Source organism: Acanthaster planci, linkage group LG14 (genome assembly GCF_054643075.1).
Source record: "Acanthaster planci isolate LZ-2023a linkage group LG14, COTS_SCS, whole genome shotgun sequence".
In the NCBI taxonomy this organism is placed as follows: Eukaryota; Metazoa; Echinodermata; class Asteroidea; order Valvatida; family Acanthasteridae; genus Acanthaster; species Acanthaster planci.
In genome coordinates, this window is record NC_141790.1 from 8,112,439 (window position 1) to 8,136,168 (window position 23,730).

General features: G+C 43.1%; 3 protein-coding genes across 5 annotated transcripts; 1 reads left to right on the top strand and 2 right to left on the bottom strand.

Moving 5' to 3' along the window:
* Positions 1-121: 121 nt before the first annotated feature.
* LOC110985363 (tolloid-like protein 1) lies at positions 122-23,357 on the top strand. 2 transcript variants are annotated; one of them, XM_022246337.2, is made up of 16 exons: positions 130-803; positions 4,551-4,856; positions 5,003-5,117; positions 5,877-6,090; positions 7,650-7,833; positions 8,136-8,285; positions 10,416-10,622; positions 11,676-11,825; positions 12,250-12,465; positions 12,806-12,928; positions 13,803-13,928; positions 19,816-19,941; positions 20,951-21,089; positions 21,375-21,625; positions 22,126-22,324; positions 22,482-23,357. In XM_022246337.2, the coding sequence occupies exons 1-16, from the start codon at positions 524-526 to the stop codon at positions 22,669-22,671; spliced, it is 2,976 nt and encodes a 991-aa protein (XP_022102029.2). In that variant the 5' UTR covers positions 130-523; the 3' UTR covers positions 22,672-23,357. The 2 variants fall into 2 exon arrangements, 1 of the variants encoding a protein (XP_022102029.2); XR_015427624.1 differs by lacking the exon at positions 22,482-23,357 and having other exon boundaries at positions 122-803; positions 21,375-21,819; positions 22,126-22,208.
* LOC147796807 (uncharacterized) lies at positions 13,744-16,626 on the bottom strand. Its single transcript, XM_087145506.1, has one exon. It carries the CDS (start codon positions 16,269-16,271, stop codon positions 14,265-14,267), a length of 2,007 nt encoding a protein of 668 aa, XP_087001632.1. The 5' UTR covers positions 16,272-16,626; the 3' UTR covers positions 13,744-14,264.
* LOC110985364 (uncharacterized) lies at positions 17,172-19,524 on the bottom strand. 2 transcript variants are annotated; one of them, XM_022246339.2, is made up of 3 exons: positions 19,380-19,524; positions 18,384-18,630; positions 17,172-17,646 (listed from the first exon to the last, which is right to left on the bottom strand). In XM_022246339.2, the coding sequence occupies exons 2-3, from the start codon at positions 18,599-18,601 to the stop codon at positions 17,559-17,561; spliced, it is 306 nt and encodes a 101-aa protein (XP_022102031.2). In that variant the 5' UTR covers positions 18,602-18,630; positions 19,380-19,524; the 3' UTR covers positions 17,172-17,558. The 2 variants fall into 2 exon arrangements, with proteins under 2 accessions (XP_022102031.2, XP_087001634.1); XM_087145508.1 differs by lacking the exon at positions 19,380-19,524 and adding an exon at positions 19,055-19,321.
* Positions 23,358-23,730: the final 373 nt, after the last annotated feature.

A 23,730-nucleotide genomic window follows, 5' to 3' on the forward strand; every position in this document is an offset into this window, starting at 1 on the left:
GTTTCTAGATTCCACCTTCGTGATAGTTCCAGCAAAGCGGTTTTCCTACCATCCCAATATGTATCACAATGCTGACTTGAAGTTTAGGCATACGAGTTTAATAAAAACGGGGAGTCATTCTTTTGTCAGCAGCCCCAGTTCGTGCGTGCGCTGCGATTCAAATTGACAGGTGACAGGTGGAAGTACCCTTCACTTCAGGCGGTTCGTTGCCCTCATTCCACGTTAGGCCCAGGCCACATCGGACCACGCTCGGAATGGACTAACTCAGTTCATGCAGCCCGCAACTTCAATTTTGGAAGTGTTGCCACTCGAATATTGCCAGCGCCGCCAACGCGCGACTATAAAAGCCACGGTGGAGTCAAGCTGGCTCACATCGCACTTGGGCTGTCCGCCTGTAGAATCTATACGCCTTCATGACCGTAGCTTCATCCTCTCACAAATTAATCGGGTTCCCCTGTGTTATACCATAGAGCAATACGACCAACCGGGTTTTCCTTCAGATGATCAGTAAAGAGACGGCAACATGCCATCACGGCTGAGATTTTGCTCATTTGTCTTAAAAGTTGGCCGCCGGCCACGCGTTAGGCCAGCCTTGAGCTGTCTTGTGTTGGTGCTCACCTCGGCACTTTGGGAGGCCGCACGTGTCCCAGTCGCAGAGTGTCTCCCGGCTGCTGCTGCTAACTTACCAGGCGGACTGAGGTTCGGCGAGGGGGGAAGCGGGCGGTACGGACGGCACCATAGTGAGGAGAGTGCCGGTGGACAGGAGCGGGATGAAGACGCGTGGCTTGCGTGCTACGGTGAAGGTATAAAGCTTTGTCCGAATTACTTGGCTGCGACCTGAATTACGCACAAGTTCATGGAAACGGCCGCAGCTAGTTCTTATCCAGTCGTGCGTCATATCAAGCCTCAGCCAGGTGATTTGAACGCGGGTAACAAGACTCTCGTTTTGTGAATTGCCTGCTGTTTCGCCCAGACCCTAGCCCTATGACCATGTCAAACTGCACAGAGGAAGGTCGATGGTTATGTCTTTGCAATTGCAGATTGACAGGAAGTCAAATCATGTTTTTCAAATGCTCAATTATAATCCCCTATGGGGAAATTAAGAACAGGAACAGACTGGTAAGATTTTTAAAAATTTACAATAGCGCGGCAATCACTGGCCCTATTTTTGAAAGTGAATGGCGGTGTGGCTTCTTATTCCGTCGTTTTGCTAGCGGTTTATTGATCATAATGGAAGAGATTGATTTTTCTTTAGTGCAGATTAGTTGATTTCTGAAATGGCAGTGTCTGTGAGATTATTACTGGGTCTCCATCTTTTGGACACCTGTGATGCTTTAAATTTGTTTTAACTAATTGTCTGGAGCTAGGTCTTCACTCCATTGGCAATACAAGGAGACGCATAGACAATAGACCCAGCCGTGGTTCTGGAAGCCCGTTTCGACCTTAGTTTTAGGATGAAATTTTGTTTCAAAGATAGTCAGTTGTAATACCTTAAGCCCAAGGGTTCTTGGAAGTTCAGCCTACCGTAGGCCTACAATAAAATAATATTATGCCAAGCCCCTGTACGACTCCTTTTTTATAGCTCCATGGTTCTACTCTAGTTTGCGGCGTAGGATCGATTTGGGAGCTTTAAGGCCCTTCCACCGCGTTTTACCCGTGTTTTGTTCCCCAAGGTTATAATTAAGTTGCCCACATCTGGAATGAATCAAACGACAGTTTCCCACATGGCTCATTAAATATATCGTTTCTTTGTTTTCAGGTACAAAGGTCACGCGCATTCCTTATAAATACGGGCTGTTACATACTAAGATTTACGACATAGCCTACGTATGTAGCCATAACGGGCAAAATGAGCCCATTATTCCTTAGGAATGTATTTATTCTTGTTTTTTTTTCAATTTCTTTCATCATTTGTATGGTATTTTCCTTCTGGTCTCATTCACACGGAATTCTTTCCATAGATTTTAAATTCAATATACATTTGAAAAGCCTGCTCAAGGAACAAGAACCGCTGGTCAAAAGAGGTGAAAGAAAGTTCATGTGAAATATGCCACTTTTTTCTTACATATTATTGCAAGCAATAGAACGGCAAATACGATTTGCTTCCAGTTACGGATTACAATCACGGCACCGATTGCACAATTTCAATTTAATTTACAATACCGGGAAAAAGATTAAATGGAAGAATGTTTGGGGGACAGTCGGAAGATATTTCAAGAGATCATAAAAACCAAATGAATTCTTTAAATAAAAAACAATGTGCGTTTCACGGTGATGAAAGGATATTCGATGATTCCATTCGGAATGCCAGTATGCATAGCCATATCGTAACATTTGATCCTGGAAATTTACAGCCCACCCATGGCCACATAACGTTTGGAAATAGTTGCTTCTCAAAATGCGTTGACAAAGTAAACACTTCCTACGGGCAGACGATATGTAGACAGTAGCCTATGTATGACGTTCGGTTGGTTATACCCTCCAGTTCATGAAACAAAAGTTGAGTGTGTTTGGAGCCTTTTGAGCTTAGAACTTCAATGTCGTCAGGTTTTGTATGTGGTTGATACTGTATTTGGAATTGTACCTTAGTTGACGTTCTGAAATGAACGTTGCATAATCCCTTTAATCCGGGTTACTTTGGGCGCATTGTGACATCATCGGAAGATCTAGATTCTCAGTCACAAATACCGCGGTGTCTAGACAAGACAGGTGAAGGTCATGTCCATGTTGTTATTAGGTCTGTTGAGGATATCTGCCTTTGCTTGCGATAAGTCAAAATTGGAACCAGCCAGAATATTTCAAAGACAGGAGGTTTTCCCCCTCAAATACGTGTACCAGCAATAAAAATTTCTCGTGCACCGTTTATATTTCTTTCAGTGGTTTCCATGTACATGTGTACCCCTGGACTTGGCGTTTAATTGGCGGTTTAGTTCGGCAAACAGTTGGCGAAATAACTCTGTTTGATGCGGTCGCGCGTTTGGAGATTTCGGCGAATTTAAAAGAACGAATTCCAACAATGGGCATTATGTCAGCGAAGAGAATTGTGCACGCAGCTGTACATGTCCCGTACACATGTATAGTAGCCCTTGCACTGTTTGCGCACAGTGTAGAATGAAAATGACACAATCTTCCGCAGAAAAGAGTAATTTTTTTTCTTCAGCTCCTTCAGTTGGAAAAGTTTATGGGGGCACGTTTAACAGTGTACACTGTTCGCATGATCAATGAAACTATGTAAAAGTCGACTCTCGTTATAAAGAACTTTGTATATCAAAATACTGTTATAAATTTCTCAATTTCTTGAATTCCTTTATTTCTTTTTTTCCACTCCTTTTGTAACAAAACCTGGTTATATCATATTAGTTTGTCTGGTTCCCTAACTTTGTTATAAGCCTAACGAGGGTTGACTGAACTTATTCAAAAATTGGGGTGGGATATTAAGCGTGTTTTGTAGCCGGCCATGCCCAAGGCGCCATGTCTCTATAAGGTACAAATCTCAACGAAACTTCAAATGTAAGTTTTGCGTTCCCGTTCTCAGTTTCTTGAATATATATATCGATGTATGTTACAATAATTAAACAAGATTGTCTCATTGCGTATTCCGTCAATGAAAAAAGCGTACCGCAGACAAAGATACCCCGCAGCACTTTTACATGTGTAACTCGGCGTCCGTCATTTCCTGCAAAACGCCCAACCGATATAAAAATCCACACTTTGACTACAAGTCATGTACACTCATGCGCAAACAGCAGGCGTTTTCCTCTTATAGGAAAGTTAACACCCTCACTGTTTCCTTTCGCTGAACACGCATGACCACAAGAAAATGAATTACAAACCACTGTCTTCCCCGCAGGCCTTTGTATTTGAAATTAATTATGGGGTTTGAAGCGAAATTGAGGTTAGGAGTTGTCAGTTGTCTCGTTTTGGTGCGGTTTGAAGCCAGACTCAAGTTAAGCTAAATAAAACATTTCTTGCTCCCCAACTCTATCTCCATCCCCACGAGAAAACTACCAGCGTGAGTTCACACAAATGGTGGGATTTAATGTAGACCAGGAAAGCGCAAATAAAGACTCGGGACACTTGCTATTCTCAATTTTGTGTCTCGTTTTGTGGCTTTAGGCTCAACTTCATGAGTCTACACCCATCTCAAACTTTGGAGGATCCGGTGTGATTTACAAATAGCTCCCCAAATCCCAAATCCAGTCATATCAAAAGTTGATTTCATTCTGTTTGGAACCCTGTTAAAACTCAATAATGTTTTAAAACAGTCCGAGACATGAAGTAAGTTTAATCTATGTTTTGTCTTGTATCGATTTTTGTTTTCTGTTTATCATCTATGTTTCAAACCTACTGAAGCATTAACACAGACAAGAATTAAAACCTTCTTTGGCTTGAGTTGTACTTTGCCGAAATCTGTTTAAAATAAATTTTTCGAAAGAGGGGATAGGGGAGATATCACCAGCTTGTTTCTATTGGAAGAAATGGATCATCCATCATTCAGCTGAAAATAAGTTCAACCCATTTTATGGTATTTTGTTGTGATTGTTTTTCAGATATCTACCAGGAAGATATAGTGATGGACAGCTGGCAGAATGAAGTCCAGTATGCGGTCACAGAAGACAATGACGAGTCTGATGCACATGTCGTCAAGGTGACCGACGGACACACACAGAAACACCCACGGCAACTAGAAGAGGGACAACACTACAGAACCAAGAAGGCCTCCAGGGTCGAGATGGATCGACGCTGGCGCCGTGACCGTGAAGAAAGGTCTCGCGTGCGCCGTGGAACGACAGCTCAGGAGGCGAGGTTGTGGCCCGGCGGATTGGTTCCGTATGAGATCCACGCAAACTGCGAGGGTAGATAGGTTATGCTTGAATATGCTAACTTCAACATTTTGCATTTTAAGGTAATGTTACAAAAAAGCTTCCCTGCTGCGCCCTTGCCACTGTTTCAACATAATTCATACCATTATGATTTTGGCATTCTGTTTATCACTTTGTAGAAGACACTAAGAATCTGGTTCTACGTGGTATGCGCCATTGGGAGGAGCACACGTGCATCCGGTTCCTGCCGCGAATCAACGAGACTGCCTACGTGTATCTCGTCTGTACCGGTGGGTGCGTATCGTCTGACAGTCACGCTCGTTCGTGGCATGAGGATATTGGGTCAGTGGTTTGGTGTCAGACTTGACAAACTACGTTAAAATCCAGATGCCACAATCCATTTACTGGGACTTCAACGTCGATGCTGTGGGGGGCTGAAGGGGATCGAAGCCGCGATTTGAGAAATGCTTGTCAGACTCTGGCCAATTGCAAGTTCGCATTCTGCGGCCTTGAACGGATAGGCCTGCAAATGCGGGATGTGTGTAAATTTAAGTTATTTAAACTTTCATTCGGACTATACATGTTATAAAGAGGCCCCTGAAAAGGACACTTGCTGTAACAACTACTTGTGAGTCACTGAATGAAGCCTGTGCTGAAATTTTAAGATTCAGGTTAAGCCTAATCTTTTGCTAGCAATTGCAAGTTCTGGGATGGTCTGGTATCCACACGAATGTACATGTACTTGTAATGTAGTCGAGACCATCCCAAGACCATTAACAAAGTGATACCAAATGCAAGACGAGTGAGGAGTGCTTTTGTTGCAGTTCAGACTGGAGGTCTTGTGTAGTTTTATGGTCTTGAGGGTCTCGATTACAGCACCGACGTTCTTCATGAACCTGCTGACGAAAGTGTACAAGAACTTGGCCTAAACTGCGAAAACAACGGCCAGTATTGTATTATAGATACATGTCAAATGGTTAATGAGTGGGCAGAGGGATTGGATTTTGTGTTATGAATGTCTAATACTACCTTTAATTAATCTGTGCTGCACAGATGCTGCTCCTTCATCGGCCGAGCAGGCGCCAGGCAGGTGGTTTCCTTGGGTCCTGGGTGCAATAAATTCGGCACCATCATCCACGAACTGGGTCACGTGATCGGCTTCTGGCACGAGCAGAGCCGGCCGGACCGAGATGATTATGTCACAGTCTTCGAGTCGAACGTTTCACCCGGGGACCACTTTAATTTCCAGCGATTTGACCATCGCGTGGTAATAGACTCTTTCACTAATAGATTCTAATTTATGTGCCAAAATATCAACCCCCCCCAAAAAAAACCCATTTATGTGCGCAGGCGCATAAAAAGTAATCGGAAACAGAAAGCTTGAGCAGCCCATTGAAAATGCACAGCGTCATTTTCTCTCAGCTTCTACACTTTATAACATTTTTGTCTTCGGAAAACCATCTGATTCTCATAACTATTAATATCTGGTGTGAGAGAAATGTTTTGAGGGCAACATAAAAACTCAAAAAAATTTCTTCGTTTTAAGTGCAAGAGAGCGAAAGAAATCAGTATGGTTCCGTTCTCTGTGAGCTATAAAACAAATTGTGCAATACGTCAGAATACCATCCACCATTCTCAGTCGACGCCGCGCGAGGCAAAACAAACCTAACACCAGTCTGAAGCTAGCCCGCAATTCACCCTGTGTTCAGCCCGCGATTCGGCGTTGTACGAGTGGTGACATAGCTATCGAATTGGACATGGTCAGAAAGGAGCCCTTTTGTTTTCTTTTAACCTCGTGCGCTTAGGGAGAAAGCAAAGACTATTTTTTATTTTGTCCATTGTAAAGTCCTTTTAGACCGGAAAGTAATAGCTGTGAATAATATTAGAGGGTTTTCCGAAGACAAAAGTGAAAAAAGTGAAAAATGAAAGAAAATCATAAATTATAATTAATTTATCAGTGAAGGGTCTATAATGTTTGCCTAAGCGTTTTTCGACTGCATGGCATTTCGTGGCAACGGGTGTCGGTTTTCCCCGCATAGATATTCTAACAATTGGTTACAAAAATGTGTGTTCTAGTCACACGGAACCAACTTGGCATGTGCAAAAGACAAACCAAATTTATGTTCATTGATGAAAATAACAGTGTGTACAATACTATAAAATATAATGACGATTAATTGATAATTGATAATTGACGATGTTGCATGATGATCACTGTAAGGCAAACTTGGGAAGGGATTGGTTTTCGGCGGTCACTGTGCGTGCGTATTTGACTGGCCAAAAACGTCATTGGGCACGTGATCTAGAAAAAATACCGGAGGGCCGGTTTTCACTGAGGTAATACAAAATGACAATCTTGGGAAGAATGACAAATAAGAAAATAGAGGTACACCAGTCAAGTGTGGGGACTGGTACTCCCCCGCTGTGTTGCTTATCGTGTTAAATTTGCTAAGCATATTCTATGCTTAGGAACTTTGTGAAATGGGTCCCTGATTTGGAATGACCTTTCAGTTAGGTGTACGTGTTATTTCAGTCCCCATACTCTGCTTGATTTGGACATACAGTATAGGCTCCTATATTCAACTTCTGCTGTTTTAGGAACTTAAGAATTTTTTACTCTGTAGCTTCCAGTTAATATTTGGCCTATGTGGATACTTCCAAAAGAAAAAAAAGTTAAAGCAAATTATACCTTAACAATAAGTTCTTGGCGAACTTTGGTCGTCATCACATTTTGACACAAAAGAAACTTGCCTTGAAGAATATAGCTATTATTTTTTTTTCAATTTGGTAGTTCGCCTGTCAACTGTATCTGTTTCACAATGTCAGATCAACTCCTTGGACCAGCCATATGACTATGACTCCATTATGCACTACGGACCTCGGTCCTTCAGTCGTAACTACGAGCGGACCATCATTCCAAAGAAGGAGGTGCCAATCGGACAGCGCAGCGGGCTGAGCGTTGGGGACATCCTCCAGGCCAACCTGCTCTACAGGTGTTCACGGTTTGGTTGTAAGTACAGGAGAAACAAAATAATATTATCCTAAATTAAATCCAGGTGATAAAACCTATGAGTCGGTTTTTTTGTTAAGTTTTCACTACGGATTGTACCATACTCTGTTAGACTGTGATAGGCAACCCGATCTTACAAAATATCACGGTGTACAAAGTTACGGATGATTCCTTTGGAAGCACAGTCAGTACATTCCATAACCAAGGCTTTTGCAAGACATTAAGCAACTTGCAAAGTCTGAATGAACAGTTTGTGCATAGTCCCTATAATAATATTACCTTCTTGTATGCTGCACTTACAGGGTGTGGTGGAACCATCTTCAAGTCCAGTGGACAGATTACTTCACCACATTACCCAGAACCCTTTGCACCCAACACGACCTGTGATTGGGCGATTTCTGTGGACGAAGACCACGCACTAAAGCTCATCTTCATTGACATCGATCTACCAGGTATGCGCATTTACATCTTTCGCGTCTTGTTTTTATACAGAGTCTGCCAGAACAAAATACACTGATTTCTATCCAGAAGCAATATGAAAAACATTACTGTTTAAAGGCAGATCCAGCATGACAAAAACAAGGGGCACATCATTAGGAAAGGAGTGCACTGAGGTTAACAGTCAGTCAATGAAAGCGAAGGAAAGAGGGGGAAATATCATTGGGACTATTAATCACTGAGTACAGAACTAATAAAGGAAATGTTCTATGGAATGGAAGTAGTGTTTCTGACGGAATGGAGGGCTTTACCACGTCTTTGTGAAAAGAGGGTGGGAGCGCAGCTTGGGATTTTAGGCGATTTCTTTTTTTTTCAATTTGATGGATTTTTTTGGAGTGTGTACGTTGTGTGTGAAAGAGGTATACTCTTGCTGTTTCTTCCTCAGTCCCCATGGGGTGGCCGATCGTTCTTTACCCATGTCAGACGGAAAAACAGCGACTATAATTCACATCCATGTTTTTTGTTAATCACTTTCAATTGAAAATGTCGAAACTGGTTTCCGAAAATGGCACGATTGACAGAGATTATTTTGCCAGCCATTTACCAAATTTGTAGATAAATTAAAATCGACAGTTATTAAATGACGGTATTTGTTTATAGTAATGTGAACTATTGCGGCACTTCGAACTTTCTGACGGCAGTGTATACGTTCCCACTGCTTTGACATTATTGAAAGTATAGTGTAATTAACCTTCTAAAGCTTTGGCCTTCCCATGTAAAGTTCCCTCGGGATTCACTGCCTCGTTCCCACTTCCTGTGTGTCAGGTCCAGAATTATATGTCAATCGTTTTGCTGTTTTTAACCTCACCAAATTTCCCCAAGGATGGATCGGTCGTGTTTCAACGTCTGAAACCTGAAGTGGCAACGACAGATTGACATGGTACCCCCGATCTTGGGGTCAGACGGCGGGGCACGAGTACCAAGGGGTCGGAACTATTCGGATACCATCAGTGTCGCATTGGGGTCGGCGATTTCAGGAGTAAAACATGACATAGTTGAAACGTTATTTGTTGACAAGCGAATTTTTTTTTTTAATTTCAATGTCAGTTTGTTTTTTCAGAGAGTGAAACTAAAGGTTATCGATTAAGCAATTTTGAGGTACTTCTAATGTTTTGGGCTGTTTGGCATTTAAATTATTCAGTTTTTAACCAAAGAAAAAAAGCACTGATGTACTTATCTCCCCAACAGGGATTTCTTTTGCCTATATGCGTGTACCTGGAATGCGAATGGAAACTAAGTTTTTTATGCGGTGAAGCAAACAACTAATCTGCGCAATTAATTTAACGCACGTTCATTAAGTTTCACTTGTCAGGTTCATCGTTCCAGTTTTGCTGTTATGAATAATTCATAACTCTTTATTCCAAAATGAAATATTTTCACAACAGTTGATTACATAGACATGTGAAATCAATTTGTGGCTACCTTGTAGAAGGTTGTTTAAGCTGTCACTGTTGTCTTTGACGCATTTCCAGAGTTGTAATGGCCCGAGTTGGTGACTCGACTAGAGTCCCAACGGGTAATAACTCGACCCGAGTCACTGCAAGCGAATGACTCCACTCGATTCGAGTCCCCCATCAGAAGACCCGACTCGAGTGAAAGTGAACGAGACTCGGGTCCCAAAAATAAAAGCAAACTTTTTTGTGAAGAAAATATTTGTAATGACTTACAGCGCCAGCTTATAATGTTGATGTCATGTGTTATTATCTTAAAGAGTTAGATGTGCAGTGACCACATTTGGAAATCCACAGGTAAATCAAAAATGCCCCAAAATGACTTTCTCCTTTGTTTTTATTTATCTTGTTGTATTTAAATATTGCAATATATTGGTGACTCAAATTTACTTGAGCTAAATACTTGACTCGAGTCGACTTTTTTGTTTAATGACTCTGCTCGAGTCACTACGTTACAACGACTCGACTTCAGTCACAAAAGTTACTGGTTACAACTCTACATATTGCCAAACAAAAAAAGGGTTCTGCCCAAACCATCCACTGCTCCGGTCGTACAAACAATTCCAGTGCAGTTACAAACCCAGTTTATTTATACATGATATCCATGATGACCCGTCACGTTTAAATTGGTAGTTGACAAAGACGGAAAATGTTCCGGAGCCCGCGTGGAAGTCCGGAATGGTCAAGGGGAGCTGGGCCGCCTGATTGGCCAATATTGCGGCAGCACCCCACCGGAGCCCATTACGGTGGACTCGGGAAGGGCATGGCTCCGTTTCCGGTCTGGTACAAGTGCAGAGTTCCAGTCCCGAGCTGGCTTCGCAGCCAAGTTTGAATCGGTGTGTAAGTATTTCGAAGCCCATTGAAAATGATTTTTAACAAATAAAATACAGAATAATAAATGTAGACGGGTGTTCCTTATATCAGATTAACCTCATCCCTATTATTACCGCCAAAGTAGAGTAAAATCGCCAAAATATTTGCCTTCTTATTTTTTTCTCCCCTATAAGCAAAAGTAGAAGAGTATTTGGCAATAACCAGCTTCACATGTGTTTGTTTTACAGCTATGACATATAGCCCACTATACGAGATTTCCCCATGGAGCAACCTACCTGTGGTCGCATTTCAAATGAAACACAGTGCACCTTTGCAAATGGGCCTAAATATTATTTCACGCACCAGGAGGTTAACCTGTCGATATGTGATACCAGAGTAATGTTATCAGAACAATAGATCGCTAGCGCGCTGGGGAGTTGCTGGTGGTTGTACATATTTGTTTTAGCAGCTGTTGTTAGGGATAAGAGATAATTATATGTATCCTGGCGGATACACGACGTGAGGAATAGAAGTTGCATGATTCTAGGATTGATGAGAAAATGCTGCACATGTAATAACAAAGTAACCATGGCCTACATATAACTACACATGTACCGTTTTATTATCATTGACGTTGCGTTATGGTCTGGGGACCTTTTTGGAGTCAAAGGTTAAGACGTGTTTCGAGGGAACATTAGAGTCAGTTTGTATTAATTTGCATGTTCTGTTATAGGCACAAAAACCCCTTCTTGGTGTGAAAACTACATGCAACGGTTGTTTTGGGTTCCACTTGATCTTATAGTGTCAGCATTGAGAAATTTTTGATTGCAGAATATAGGGGGGTTGAACACGGAATATTTGCTATCACTTTTCTGTAAACGGGAAGTTAAAAGACTTTGCAGATTTTTTTCCCGCCGAGGCCTGGTGATACGTGACATGTTTTTGGTGCGTCTGTAAATGTAAAGAAAAAGAGTTGATTAAGCTGCCTTTCCAGGGCGCTTTAGAATAGCGTGTTTTTACCAGATATGTGGTTTGAATTTCTTTTGCCTTGCATTTTGACGAGCTGTTTATCCAATACAGCTTTTGACAGTCCTCTGACGGCAAGCAGTGGCATATTGAAAAGCCCGAATTATCCCGGCTGCTTCCCGCCTGATACTGACAGCGTCTGGCAGATCACTGTAGATGAAGGGTTCATCGTTACCCTCCGGATTCTGGAATTGCTTATACCAGGTAGGACACACCATAAAGACTCCTCTGCCTTAAACTGGCGCTGCCATTCTTACTAAGCAGGCATTAAAGTTGTCCTAAACCAAGTACAATTACATAACATGCAGTGCCCTTTAGCACAATATGTTAACGGGTAATCTTTACTTAAATAGTTTTCCTTGTTTGGGAAATTTTTGTGCTACAGCAGGTCTATCAGTGAGCGCTACAGGACAAAGAAATAAAAAGTGAAGTACATTTGGGTTATATAGAAACAAAGACATGTCAGATTCAGTGTGAAAGATAATAATTGTACGTATTGCGCTTGAGCTGGGACATGGTGCGAAAATGATTGCATCGCATGGTTGTATGCATTAGTTTTTTCTTGTTTAATGAAAAATGTTCCCGTCAGCGAATTTACCTCTCCTTGCTGACCTCTTCAATATTAAAGTGTCTTCAGCAACTGGTTGCTATGGCGACTTTCTCAAGATAATTGACGGAGACACCGGACAATCTCCTCTCATTACCAAGATATGCCAGACTCAGCTCAATGTGGGCGTGGCCTCTAGCGGCCGGAGCCTGCGCGTTGAGATGCACTCAGGTCACCCGGACAGGCGGGGCAACGAGACTCAGCCAACCAGATTCCACGCAAAGTACTTGAAGCGAGGTGCAGTGTATACATTCTCATGAAAAGATTCTGCGAGTGATCTATCCTCTTTGTGAAACAGATATCTACGGCTCTGCTTTCCATTTGATAATGAGAATCTACTTGACACTGTCAATCCTTTTGCTTCGAATGTTCCTAAAACATTCAAAGACTAAGCTCGCAATTCACTTCACGTATTTTTAGTTCTAAATGAATATTCAATCCAGAATAAAGACCACGTTCGAACAAGTGAAAAAACTCAAAACCATGCAAGATCATGTCAGGAACTGGGCTCTCTGGCTTCCTTAAGTTTAACTTCATTGTAACGCCCTTTAACGTCTTTCTGAAATTTTCCCTGTAGACGTGAACGAGTGTCGCAAGAACAACGGTAATTGTGAGCAAGCTTGCCTAAACATGATTGGTACTTTTGTGTGTGGCTGTCAGTATGGGTACATGTTGGCCGATAACTACCGAAACTGCACGGGTGAGTACGAGTTTAGACCAAAAAGCTGAATGATTAGGACTTATTAATACAAATTTTAGAGCGAAGTGCAGTCGTTACGATTTCGTTGAGATTTAAAAGGCAACAGACATGGTCGTAAACAGGGACATAGTACTGTGCCAGCCACTACTCCGACAGACATTCCAAGGCCCAGTATTTTGAGCAACAAGGCAGCAACATTGGCACTTTGGCAATAACCAGAAGTGAAGCTTTCATTGCTGTAAATACAGAAAACTTTACGTTTCTCCCCAAATTGTTCAAATTGTGCCTGACCCAACCACTGAGTGGATTTCAAGCCCACTTGTACCTTCTGTGAAAATATTATAGACTGGAACCAATTTAACCTTTTTAGAGTATAGTGGATTACGGGAAGCATTTCCTATGTACTGTACTATGGTTAAATAGTTACCTTCGGACTGAGAAAAATTAGTCCATTATTGAATGACTACCGAATATTCTATGTACGAATCAGCAGTAATTTATAACAATGATTTTCAAAGGGGGCAATTATTAGACCATCGAGCGTTAGCCATTAATAGGTCGATGCAATTAAAGGACCCCACTCAATTAAAGGACCTACGAAGAGTGGGGACCACCCCCCCAGTCGAAAGAATGGGTGGCCACTGGTCCCCTGCCCCCCCGTTTCCGCTCCCTGAGCTTCTGTGCAACTTGGAGACAGTTTACTTAGCTCTGTGAAGAAATCAAAGCCAGTAACTACCCTCAAACTTATCCCAATTTTAAAAATCGAAAACATCGATTAAAGTTCGTAGATTAAAAACTACATGAAAACATTATCATTAAAACTGTCGCGCAGGTATTTTGAGTTTTTTATTCAGAGTTTAATTTGATTTGGCAGACATTGATGAGTGCCGGGATAACAACGGCGGATGCTCCGACCTCTGCGTGAACACAGAGGGTGCCTATCACTGCGCATGCCCAGAAGGCTTCTACTTATCTCCAAACAACCAATCCCACTGTCTCGGTAAAACCTATTAATCATCATTAATTTGATGGTACTTTAAAAATGTTGCAGATTTTGATTTCAGTAATCTTTGTTCCAAGATTTCAAAGAAACCAGACCACTCTAATTTCATTTGCGTGCGAAAAATGAACAATGAAAAATCAGTATGAATTACATGGTTTCTCATTCATTTACTCGAATGAGAGCATTTCTTTTCAGTGTTGACAACAGATACCTTTTGCACAGTCCTCTAAGTTCGGAGGATAATGTCCATAATGTATTTTGTAATGTGATGATGTACTTTTCAGCTGTCCTTTGGAGGCACAGGTGTGAACAATAAATTAACAACGCAGTCACCTAGTCCATGTGGTGCATTTGAGCGTGCACTGTTGCTATTGCAATTCTGAATGCACAGTCGTTGTCATGCAAGTGGTTGTTCATGGTGTGCCAGCTCATTCCCATGGTAACCAGCAACCGGTGGATTTCGTCATCGCTGACGTGGGCCGGGTCGATTTGCTGTCTCCGTGATTTTGCCCGATGATGTTGGTCAAACTCGAGCAGAACTTCCAGCATCGGTGTGGTCAGCCCGAGACGGCCGAACACGGCGTCGCGTGCGCGGACGATGTCACTGTCCATCACCCGCCCCTGGTCGCTCTCGTCCCGACGCCTGGTCTTCGTCCTCTTCTTGGTCTCTTTGGTCACGCGAGAGTGTAGCAGCTGCAGGAAATGGCGGACGTAGGTGGCAAGCACGTCGCGAAGGCAGCAGCAGCAGAAATCTCGAGTTTCTTCATCGGGTGAGAAGCGATGATTTGAACACTTGTGTCCAGATCTGTATTTCGCAACTTGGTGGCAGCACTCTTCGTCACAGGCGAAAGAACAGTGTCTTGCTGCTCCAGTCTTACAGGAGGCGATGTTCACCCTGTCTTGACGCGAGGTTGAATCACAAGGGCTGTCCGTTTCCTCACTAGTGGTATATCCCCCCGCAGTCGATGTTACAGACTTTGGATCCGGTTCTTCTGCCTTTGGGGCAGGCCATTGGGTCGTGTTCGTTTCGGATTTCCCGTCCCCACAGACTGCGGAAGAGGGCAAAGTGACACGCTCCCCCCTTTGTGTCTTAAGTTGGTCAAGTTCTTGTGTCACTTCGTCGTCGTCGAACGTCTTCGCAATGTCCGTTGGGGCATTTGCTTTAAATTCCTGACATAAGTCACTGGAATGGCGCTTGATTATCTCTTCCACATATCTATCGAATTCTTCGTATCTGTTGTCATGCTCTTCGACAGACACTCGTTGCGAACCCGGATTTGGCGGATGATGGAGTCTGTTAACGGTAGATGCGGCTGCTCGAAGCACCGTTACACCTTGATTTCTTCCTTCGCCCTGCTCGGTTCCCGCTGCACCGCTGTCCAACGTTAGACTCGCGTGCTCGACCAAGCCGTCCTCGGATTTTCTTTTAGACGAGATTAAGCTCCTGAATTCAACCAGTTCACTGGCTAAATTAATAAGCCGCTGTTCAGCACGTGACAGTTCAGTCGGATTTCTTTCGACTGGTTTTGATTGGCCTTGCCCATTTGCGGTAGGCTGATTTAAATTACAGACGACTCCGATCGATACTGCGCTGTTGTCCTGACGAATCGAAATGCTTGCCTCGTTTCCATCACACGGTTGGCGTCGATTCCTTGGTTGCTTCTTCTCATAAGGACTGGAAACCTGGTGTTCTTCAGAATCGCTGAACTGCTCGTCCGGTAATTGTGACGAATTTGCAATATGGCTGCTCACAGCTTGATCATGTTGCGATGACGTATTAGCTGTGGCTATACTCGCCGGTGCATCTGCACCAGTTACATTTGTTTGAGATTCATTTTCGGAGGTTTCCATTATTTGACCCGATTCTGAAGAGCTATAACGTGCATTTCTACGTTTGGATGTAACGCACGTTTCATTGGTCTCATTTAAATTTGCCGGGGAAGACCGACTCACCTTGATGTCACAGTTGAGTGAGGGATCAGTCCCCTGAATATCCTCCGAGAGATCCTGTCCATTCGCATTGTGCTCGTCGTCCACCATTACTTCCAAAGTGCTTTCCAGCTCGGCAGACATCTCCGAGATCTGACGGTCCATACGGGAGAAGTCGTCGCGGAGGGATCTGACCCGATCCTCGGCGGACTCACAGCGCCGTATCTGGCCGTCCAGCACGCCGTCGAAGTCCCGGACCCTGCGTCGTAGCGCCTCAATTCCCGAGTCTACGCGGCCGAGCCGGGCCTCGACGTCCGAGTAGAGACCGCGGAGAAACACCCGCTCCCGCTGGGGTAGAGTGGAAGATAACCCTGGGCCGGCATTGCCCAAAGGCATGACGTCTTGACCCATCGTCTGCTTTTGATTCAGCTCTGAGTAGATTGAGGAGAAACCTTGGGATGGATTTCTTCTCGGCGATGTAGTGTTATCACTAGCGTGCGGTTGCGACTATTTCGAACAGCGCGTTATGGTCTCCATGGCACTCATTTCTCCATGACAGTCGCGTTTGCTTGTTGCGTGCGTGTGGAATAAACTTGCACACAAATCCAAGATGAAAACGGCGTACAGAGGGGTTACATGTAGTTACACGTGCCTTTGGAGGAAAAAATCTTACAACTGCTCTTTTGAATCATAAGTAGTACAGTGACAAGTATTCAATTTTACCCCAATGTAGCTTGTTTTCACATCATGTAAAGCTTTAGCATTCTTCACTTCATCAGTTGTGGTGTGAAGTGCGTTGTCAGCATCATATCAAACTCAAGGTGACAAAAATAGAAGCATGTGACTCATTCATCATCAAAGACAAGGCAGAGAACCATTACACTGAATATTTTATTCAGTCCGATGACTGGTATTAGTATGACGACGTTTTTATACGTGGGTAATACAGCGCGGCTGACGCCAGAAGAGATATCGGCTCACGGCTAAAGTGTAGCATCGTTTCCGGTCGTCCATTGTTCATATGACAACGGAACACCTGCCGTATTTTTCCGTTTTGTTTCTCATGAATGATGCTAATTCATTCAGTATTCCATTCAATATTGAAAACATGGTGCCAACACCATATTGCAACATACTTAATTATGCAGAGGGGCGATAAACGAAGGATGATCACGCTTGACAACATACAAGAAAAATAGTTACCGGTACGTTATACACAAATGAAAAAGGGGTACAGAGGCATATGTAGGGACTGAAATTATTTCTGACACTCACAGTCTAAACAAGAATGAGCGAAATTTTCAGACTAAATTTAAATTGTTTCAATTTATTTATATTCTTGTTCATTCTATAGGCCTAGAGTCATTTTCTCTTTAACCACAAGAGCTCAAACTGTTTACTATCGCCAAAATTAACAGCGGCATAAGCAGTGAAAGGTAACGCTACTCTTGCTTTGATTTATTCTTTCAAATGCTTACTTGTTTGCTTTTGTTTTGTATTGTCTTTTGGTAGCTATGCACATAACAACAAGCCGTCAACTTTTAAAACAGTTCTTCGTGAAAAAAATGAATAATGGTGATATTTGTCAGGATTTTGTCAGAACGTTGTCATCAGGAGTTTAACATGTGGAAAATCCAGGGATTACCACGAACGTACAGGTCCGAAAGTTATCTCAATTATTGTATGCCTCTGTGCAGATTACCAGGATCCTCTGAGCGGACCGAACCGTTGGGAGAGTCGTCTCTCAAATTCCACCGCTGTCGCTTCCTCTTCAACTGTCTTTCGCCTGAAAAATAAAAGCCCGTCGCAAACAAGATGTAATTTATGCAGTGCTTTTAAACATCTTTTTTTTAATCTATACCCAGCGCTTAGCCGATTACTCTTTTCCTTTCTGTGATGCGAAAGCCGTAAGTGATGAGACACTGGGGAATGGGATTTAAGTCACACTGTGGGAAAACCTCTTCACCGAACACTGATAGACATGACTATAATTAGCTCTGAGCTATGTGATTTCTCACTTGTCTGTGTAGTTTTTCTTTTATATGAGTGCCATCAAAATAGATGGCAAGTTCAGGTGGCGGCACTTTGTCGACAACTTTCTTCTTCGTTACGTTTGAACAAACTTTATATTCTGCATGAGTACCAGGCGGTAGTTGCCAAAATAGCCGCCGCTCAAACTTGCCAGTAATTTATTGTAAGGCCTTAAATGAATTTCGACACACAATGGCCTTACATCCAGCATGTAAACATTTCTGGAAAGACTCTTGCTTGTTTTCTGTTCAACAAAACCTGCGTGCTTTTCACCATAGTCCTTTGTCTAATACTTAGCGACTGAGCACCCAAACTACACACAGCATATTTTCAGGATTCTTACGTCATAACAGTTACTTTAGTATGCTTGCCTATCCTTAACAAAGGACTCCAAAACAACACACTTTCTGACACTAGGACCATAACTTTGATCTAAAAAGGGGAAGACATAATGAACGTGTCTTTCGCGTGCTGACACCTACAAAGAATTACCTTAGTAACTCCAGATCTTGTCTAGTGTCTGCGACTTTGTGGGCAATGGCGGCAAAATGAGCGCGGACCTGCTGAAGTCGTGCCCGCCTCTTGGATAAAAAGTTCTCCTCCGCCTCCAGCGCTGACTGGAAGGAGGTGTACTCCTCAATGACGGACCCCAACCGGTCCATAGCCGACTGGAAACGGGCCTGGGTCACCTCCCACTCGAACTTCGACATTATGACGCCACAGAGTAAGGTTGTTCAGCCTTGTGAATTCGGACCAATAAAATAGTGGTGGAACATTATTATTTTACTTCATACCTTAGATGCGTCGCTGGTCAACTGCGGAAGGAAACATTGCTGGATGTCTTCGATTCTGGGAATTATGTCACATTATGTCAGGTTTCTTAATAGTCCCCATCACCCCCACTGATCTCGTCTCATTCGGCAGTTGACACAACGCAGCAGGACTGCAAGATTTTCATCGGCCCTAGCCGTCAAAAGTTATGATCTCAGGATGGTGTATTTCACTCTATCGTTTGCTTTCCAACCCCAAACAGTTGGGGAGTCTCCAGCAATTCGGCTGTAAATCTGCAATCCCAGTCAATTAAGACGCCAGCAGTGAAGAAGAATGAAATGGCGTTTCAACACATTTGGTTATGTTAGATCAAGCAAAATATTGTTAATTACCCGAATCGATACTTGTATACTCATCACCTTCCTTCCTCCAAGACTCGAGTAACGTGTGCAGGGTCAAGACTTCGAGAGCATCGGTAAATTATTCCAGTTACATGGACTATGATGAGAATTAAAGTTCTATCCTTACTGGTTCTCCATGTCTTCACTGATTCCCCGCGTGAATTTTTAGAGATACATGTACACGGGAAGCTTGGTTTTATGTACACCTGCATAGCTATAGTGGTGCATACCGTTAATTTCAAATCGCCAGGTTCGATGCTATAGTTTTATGTGTTTGGAGTGCAGATTTAGAGAACTTGATAAGACGATCACTTACCTGTAATACGATTAAACAGATAACGAATGTCCATTTCTTATCATCTAAAGCAAGGCCGATTTACCGGTGATATATGCAACCTATACCTGTGTGGTTAAAGTGTGACCTGGGTGTACAATATCAAGTTGAGTCGGAACTGGCTCGAAGAAACTGTGCGCTAAGTTTACATGCTGTCAAGGACAGTAAATAAACACACTACAGACGGAACCGCGTTGTAGTTAACTTGCTTTTTGTGTTGTAATAATATCCGCGCGCGCACACAAGATCAAAACACGCTTTGACGATAATGGCAACCGTGTTACTGATCACGAAGCTGTGGGCGGAGCTTTAAGTTTGTATGAAGAGAACAGTGATTAGAACAAGGTTTGTATTCAGAATACTGATAAACCCTGTTTGTAGACAGTCGTGGAATTGATTTTTTCTCTATTTTCTTCAGACGTGAACGAATGTGACGATCCTACACGAAACCATTGCAAGCAACATTGTTACAATACAATCGGCAGATACGCATGCGCATGCAGTCCGGGTTTTGTCTTGGCGCCAAATGGAATGGACTGTTTTGGTAAGGAAATGGCCAAGTCGTGACAAGCTTTGAGCTACACTGCCATAATTGTTCACGAGATCTTAATTTTGAAAAAGATTTTCTAAAATCTACCGCAGCTAAGTAGTCACTGGTGAATCGGGGGGGGGGGTGATAACACGGGCCAAAAAGGGAGCAAAAAAAAACGTGTTTTAAAAAATATTATGATGAAAGAAAGGCGATTGTGTTAATTTTTCATTTCCTCTCCTTCGAGAAACGTGCAACACCCCCCTCAAAAAAATGTAGCCTCACCCCTCAGAAAGGTCGCAAAAGGTTACATAAAAACTTCCCACCCCCCCCGAAAAACCCCCACCCCAAAAGGGGTTCTGGATCCACACTTGAGTGTAGTGAATTTACACAAATTTCGCAATCATCTAGGCACCACAAGTCATCATCGAAAAGTCAGGAGTTATTCTGTCTCAATTAAGGACCCAAGCTGATCAATCTAAATTATATGGCAGATGCACGTCCTTGATATTAAGAATTTGCGTGGTAGCCATCTTGCAGGGCAGTCCCTTTGTTTCACTGGCAAAGCTCCTTTGTGCATACTCTGTGGAACAAAAGCACTGGCGTGCACGATGGCAGCCATGCAAACCTTCTGTTGTTCATCTTGTTTCTGCTTTTCATTAATGGCAATAGGACGCGATCATTTGTTTTGCAGTGAGAGCATTCAGAATTTGGATGTAACAAAAATTAATGTTGGCTTAGTTTGTCTTAATTTTCCCCAGCTTTGGAGGTTTAAGCTCAATGAAAATGGTCATATTTTGCTTCAGGAGCATCAAACTGTATTTCGCTGGCCCAAATATGCCGTTAGCCCAATCATCAGGACATCTTCACTGTTAAAGTTGTAGGTCTGCGACCAGTTTCGCTCTCTCAGACAAGATTTTAAAACGGAAAGAAGGCCCAGGTTTAATACTCCGTAGTCTACTTTATAGCTACTTCCGAAATAACCCCAGACTAATAACGCGTATTTATTGTATTTCCCATGCAGCTGTCCAGAATTGTGGTGGAAGCTACGGAGGCACCGAAGGGTCGTTCTTTTCCCCTGTTCTGCCCCCTGCCGTTTTTTATAACACGCTGGATTGTGTTTGGCGAATTCAGGTGGATTCAACCTTCACCATCTCTCTCAGGTTCCGTAATGCTTTTTGTTTGTTTTTTCTCTTTGAAGACCTTGTACCAATGCAAAGGGATGACAAAGGGATGTTTTTGTCATAGTTCGTTGCAATAGTGTAGGGCTTGATTTGTAATTGGACGGTATGTGGTGGACTTGGGTTGGACTTGCAGGGACCTGTGATGGACTGAACTACAACGCTTCTGTGTACAACTAGCTTTTACACTGATCATAACAGCCTGTCTGCATCATCCAAGCGTTATGGTCCTGTGATGTTGTCTCATTACTTTTGCTCTGTCTTCAGAATCGAATTACTGAATTGGACTGGCGATAACCTCTGTCTGAACTACATCAGTTTCTTGGAGGGCCAAGGGCCGTCCAGTCCTCACGTCCAGATTTGTAACCATGACGACGCCCAGCATGTCTACCACACCAGTTCCAATTTGCTATGGATGCAGTCACGCTCCTTGTGGCCGCACGGAGGCGCCTTCTACGTGGAGTACTTCACGCGGAGGCGCGAGAACGAGAGTGCGGTGTGCGGCGGCGAGTTGCAAGGTTGGTGTCGGTAATAAACTGCATCTCTGTGGTTGAGCAAGAAATGTAGCGATATCTACGGTTCCCGCCCTTCACCGTAGCGTGCCTATAGGAAAGCCAAAGCCACGGCATCAGACGTTCACATGTCCGCGTTCCACCTGCGGATCAGATGTCACATCACACAGAAAGATGACAAGTTTATCAACCAGTTTTTGGTAGGCGGAAAAGGAGGCCACAGAGAACGACGTACGTCATATGCATATTACGCTCAGGACGCAGAATGTACGTACCGTCTTTCTGAGCATAATAAAATTATGCATATGAAGCAAGTCGTTCTGTGTGGCTTTCTTTTCCGTCTACCCCAGTTTTCTCGTGCCTGTAGTGCTTTTGAATGACTCTCGGCGTTTTGTTTCTGTTTTATTTTTCTGAGCATGTAACTTCGATCAGAAATGTTTCCTTCTTAACACCTCCCTTTGTCTGGTCCCTGATGTTACTTTGTCTACATTAATATTTCATCACAGCTGGATCCGGTATGCTTCAATCTCCTGGGTACCCGAACGCCTACCCCAACGAAGTGCACTGCGTATGGAAGATTACTGGGAGGACGATCATGCTTCACTTTGAGGCCTTTGACGTAGAGAAGGAGGCCAAGTGCTCGTTTGACTTCCTGGATATCCAAGATGGCGACAAAGACCATCCGCAGTCCAGGCATATAGGAAGGTAGAAGACAGCGTATTTCAAGACGATCGTCATTTTGCCGTGATTTTTGGTTTTTACACATCACCACAGATAAACATTCAAAATTTGCCCAAAGACTCTCAGAAGAACAGATCAAACCAAATTACAACGAACCTTACTTTTCTTTCCACCCGGACAGGTTTTGCGGAAGCAAGATGCCACCGAAAGAAGTGTCGTCTTCCACAGGGGAAGTCTTCATCAAATTCCAGTCGGATGCCACCGTGCGGGCCATGGGCTTCCGGGCGATGTTCGAGGTCCAGCTGCCCCCTGTTGCTTTTGGCTTAAACACGGTCGCGGTCGAGGTGCAAAACACCACAGGCGATGTCTAACGTTGATATATTTTCCATCGTTACCGCGGTTGATGGAGATCTTAAAAGTTACTTGATTTTTGTCAACAAAACAGGATGACACGAGCAGTTTTGTATGCATGAAGTCCGAGGTAAACAGTAGATGAAGTGATTTTGTAGCGAAAATATGTAAGTGCAAATGAGAACTAATCCAGCTTCTTTTACGCTTCCATTCACGCACAACCAGCGGAACAGATGTGAGCAAGTCAGGCCATGCGACTTCTTAATGCGCTTTGCCTGGCTAGTCCGAAGACCTGGGTTTAAGCTGTTCTACAGGGTTCTACAATTCCTTTTAGCTGCTAGGTAGAGTTGCAGAAAAGTTCTGGCATTTCATAAACTTAATGAAGACACATAGTGTTTCATATAATTTTATGCTGAACGTTTTGGCGAAAGTGCATTTTCGGCTGCCTTTTAAAATTTCTAAGTCAATTTGTTTTGAAACAATCATTAGTATTTTGTTTTTTTAATTTATAAAATGTGTTCTTACTGTACTATCAGCAATGCTGCAAGATAAACATACGTTTATTCACAAAACCTATTTTGGGTTATTCTTCCTGGTTACATGTTACATGTACTGATCTACACGTATCATTATTTTAGAGGGCAATAAGCCATGTGGAATGACAAAACTTTTTCAGAGATAAATGGTGCTAACCTTTGGTAATTTACGTCTCGTGGAAATTTATCTTCTCGCTAAGTATCGCTAAGTGTCTTTAGCGGTACATTTCAAATCATTACATATCTTAATCAATTTTGGATGCACGAATAAAGTGTAGTGAGAATATTTTCAGCAATGAAGAAGAGAAAGAAAAAGTCGAACTGATAACCTCCGCTTGTGTCACACAGTGAGAGAGCCCGCGCGCCTTCCTGGCAGACATTTACCCACCGTTGCTCTGCGAGTTGTTAGATGTGACCCTGTGTGACGTATTTCCTTCACTAAAATCTGTGTAGGGCCATCAGTCCCCTCCCCTGCGCCCCAGGGTGCTGGGGGTGCACCCATGCAAAAAGGCCAGAAATATGTCCGCCTAGCTAACTACTAAA

Bases quoted from the DNA above. Each gene is read 5' to 3' on its own strand.
- LOC110985363 (XM_022246337.2), top strand. From the start codon at position 524: ATGCCATCACGGCTGAGATTTTGCTCATTTGTCTTAAAAGTTGGCCGC. The intron at 11,826-12,249 runs GTAGGACACACC...TCAATATTAAAG, and splicing joins TCTGGAATTGCTTATACCAG to TGTCTTCAGCAACTGGTTGC. The intron at 13,929-19,815 runs GTAAAACCTATT...TATTTTCTTCAG, and splicing joins CAACCAATCCCACTGTCTCG to ACGTGAACGAATGTGACGAT.
- LOC147796807 (XM_087145506.1), bottom strand. From the start codon at position 16,271: ATGGGTCAAGACGTCATGCCTTTGGGCAATGCCGGCCCAGGGTTATCT.
- LOC110985364 (XM_022246339.2), bottom strand. From the start codon at position 18,601: ATGTCGAAGTTCGAGTGGGAGGTGACCCAGGCCCGTTTCCAGTCGGCT. The intron at 17,647-18,383 runs GTAATTCTTTGT...TTTATTTTTCAG, and splicing joins CAAGATCTGGAGTTACTAAG to GCGAAAGACAGTTGAAGAGG.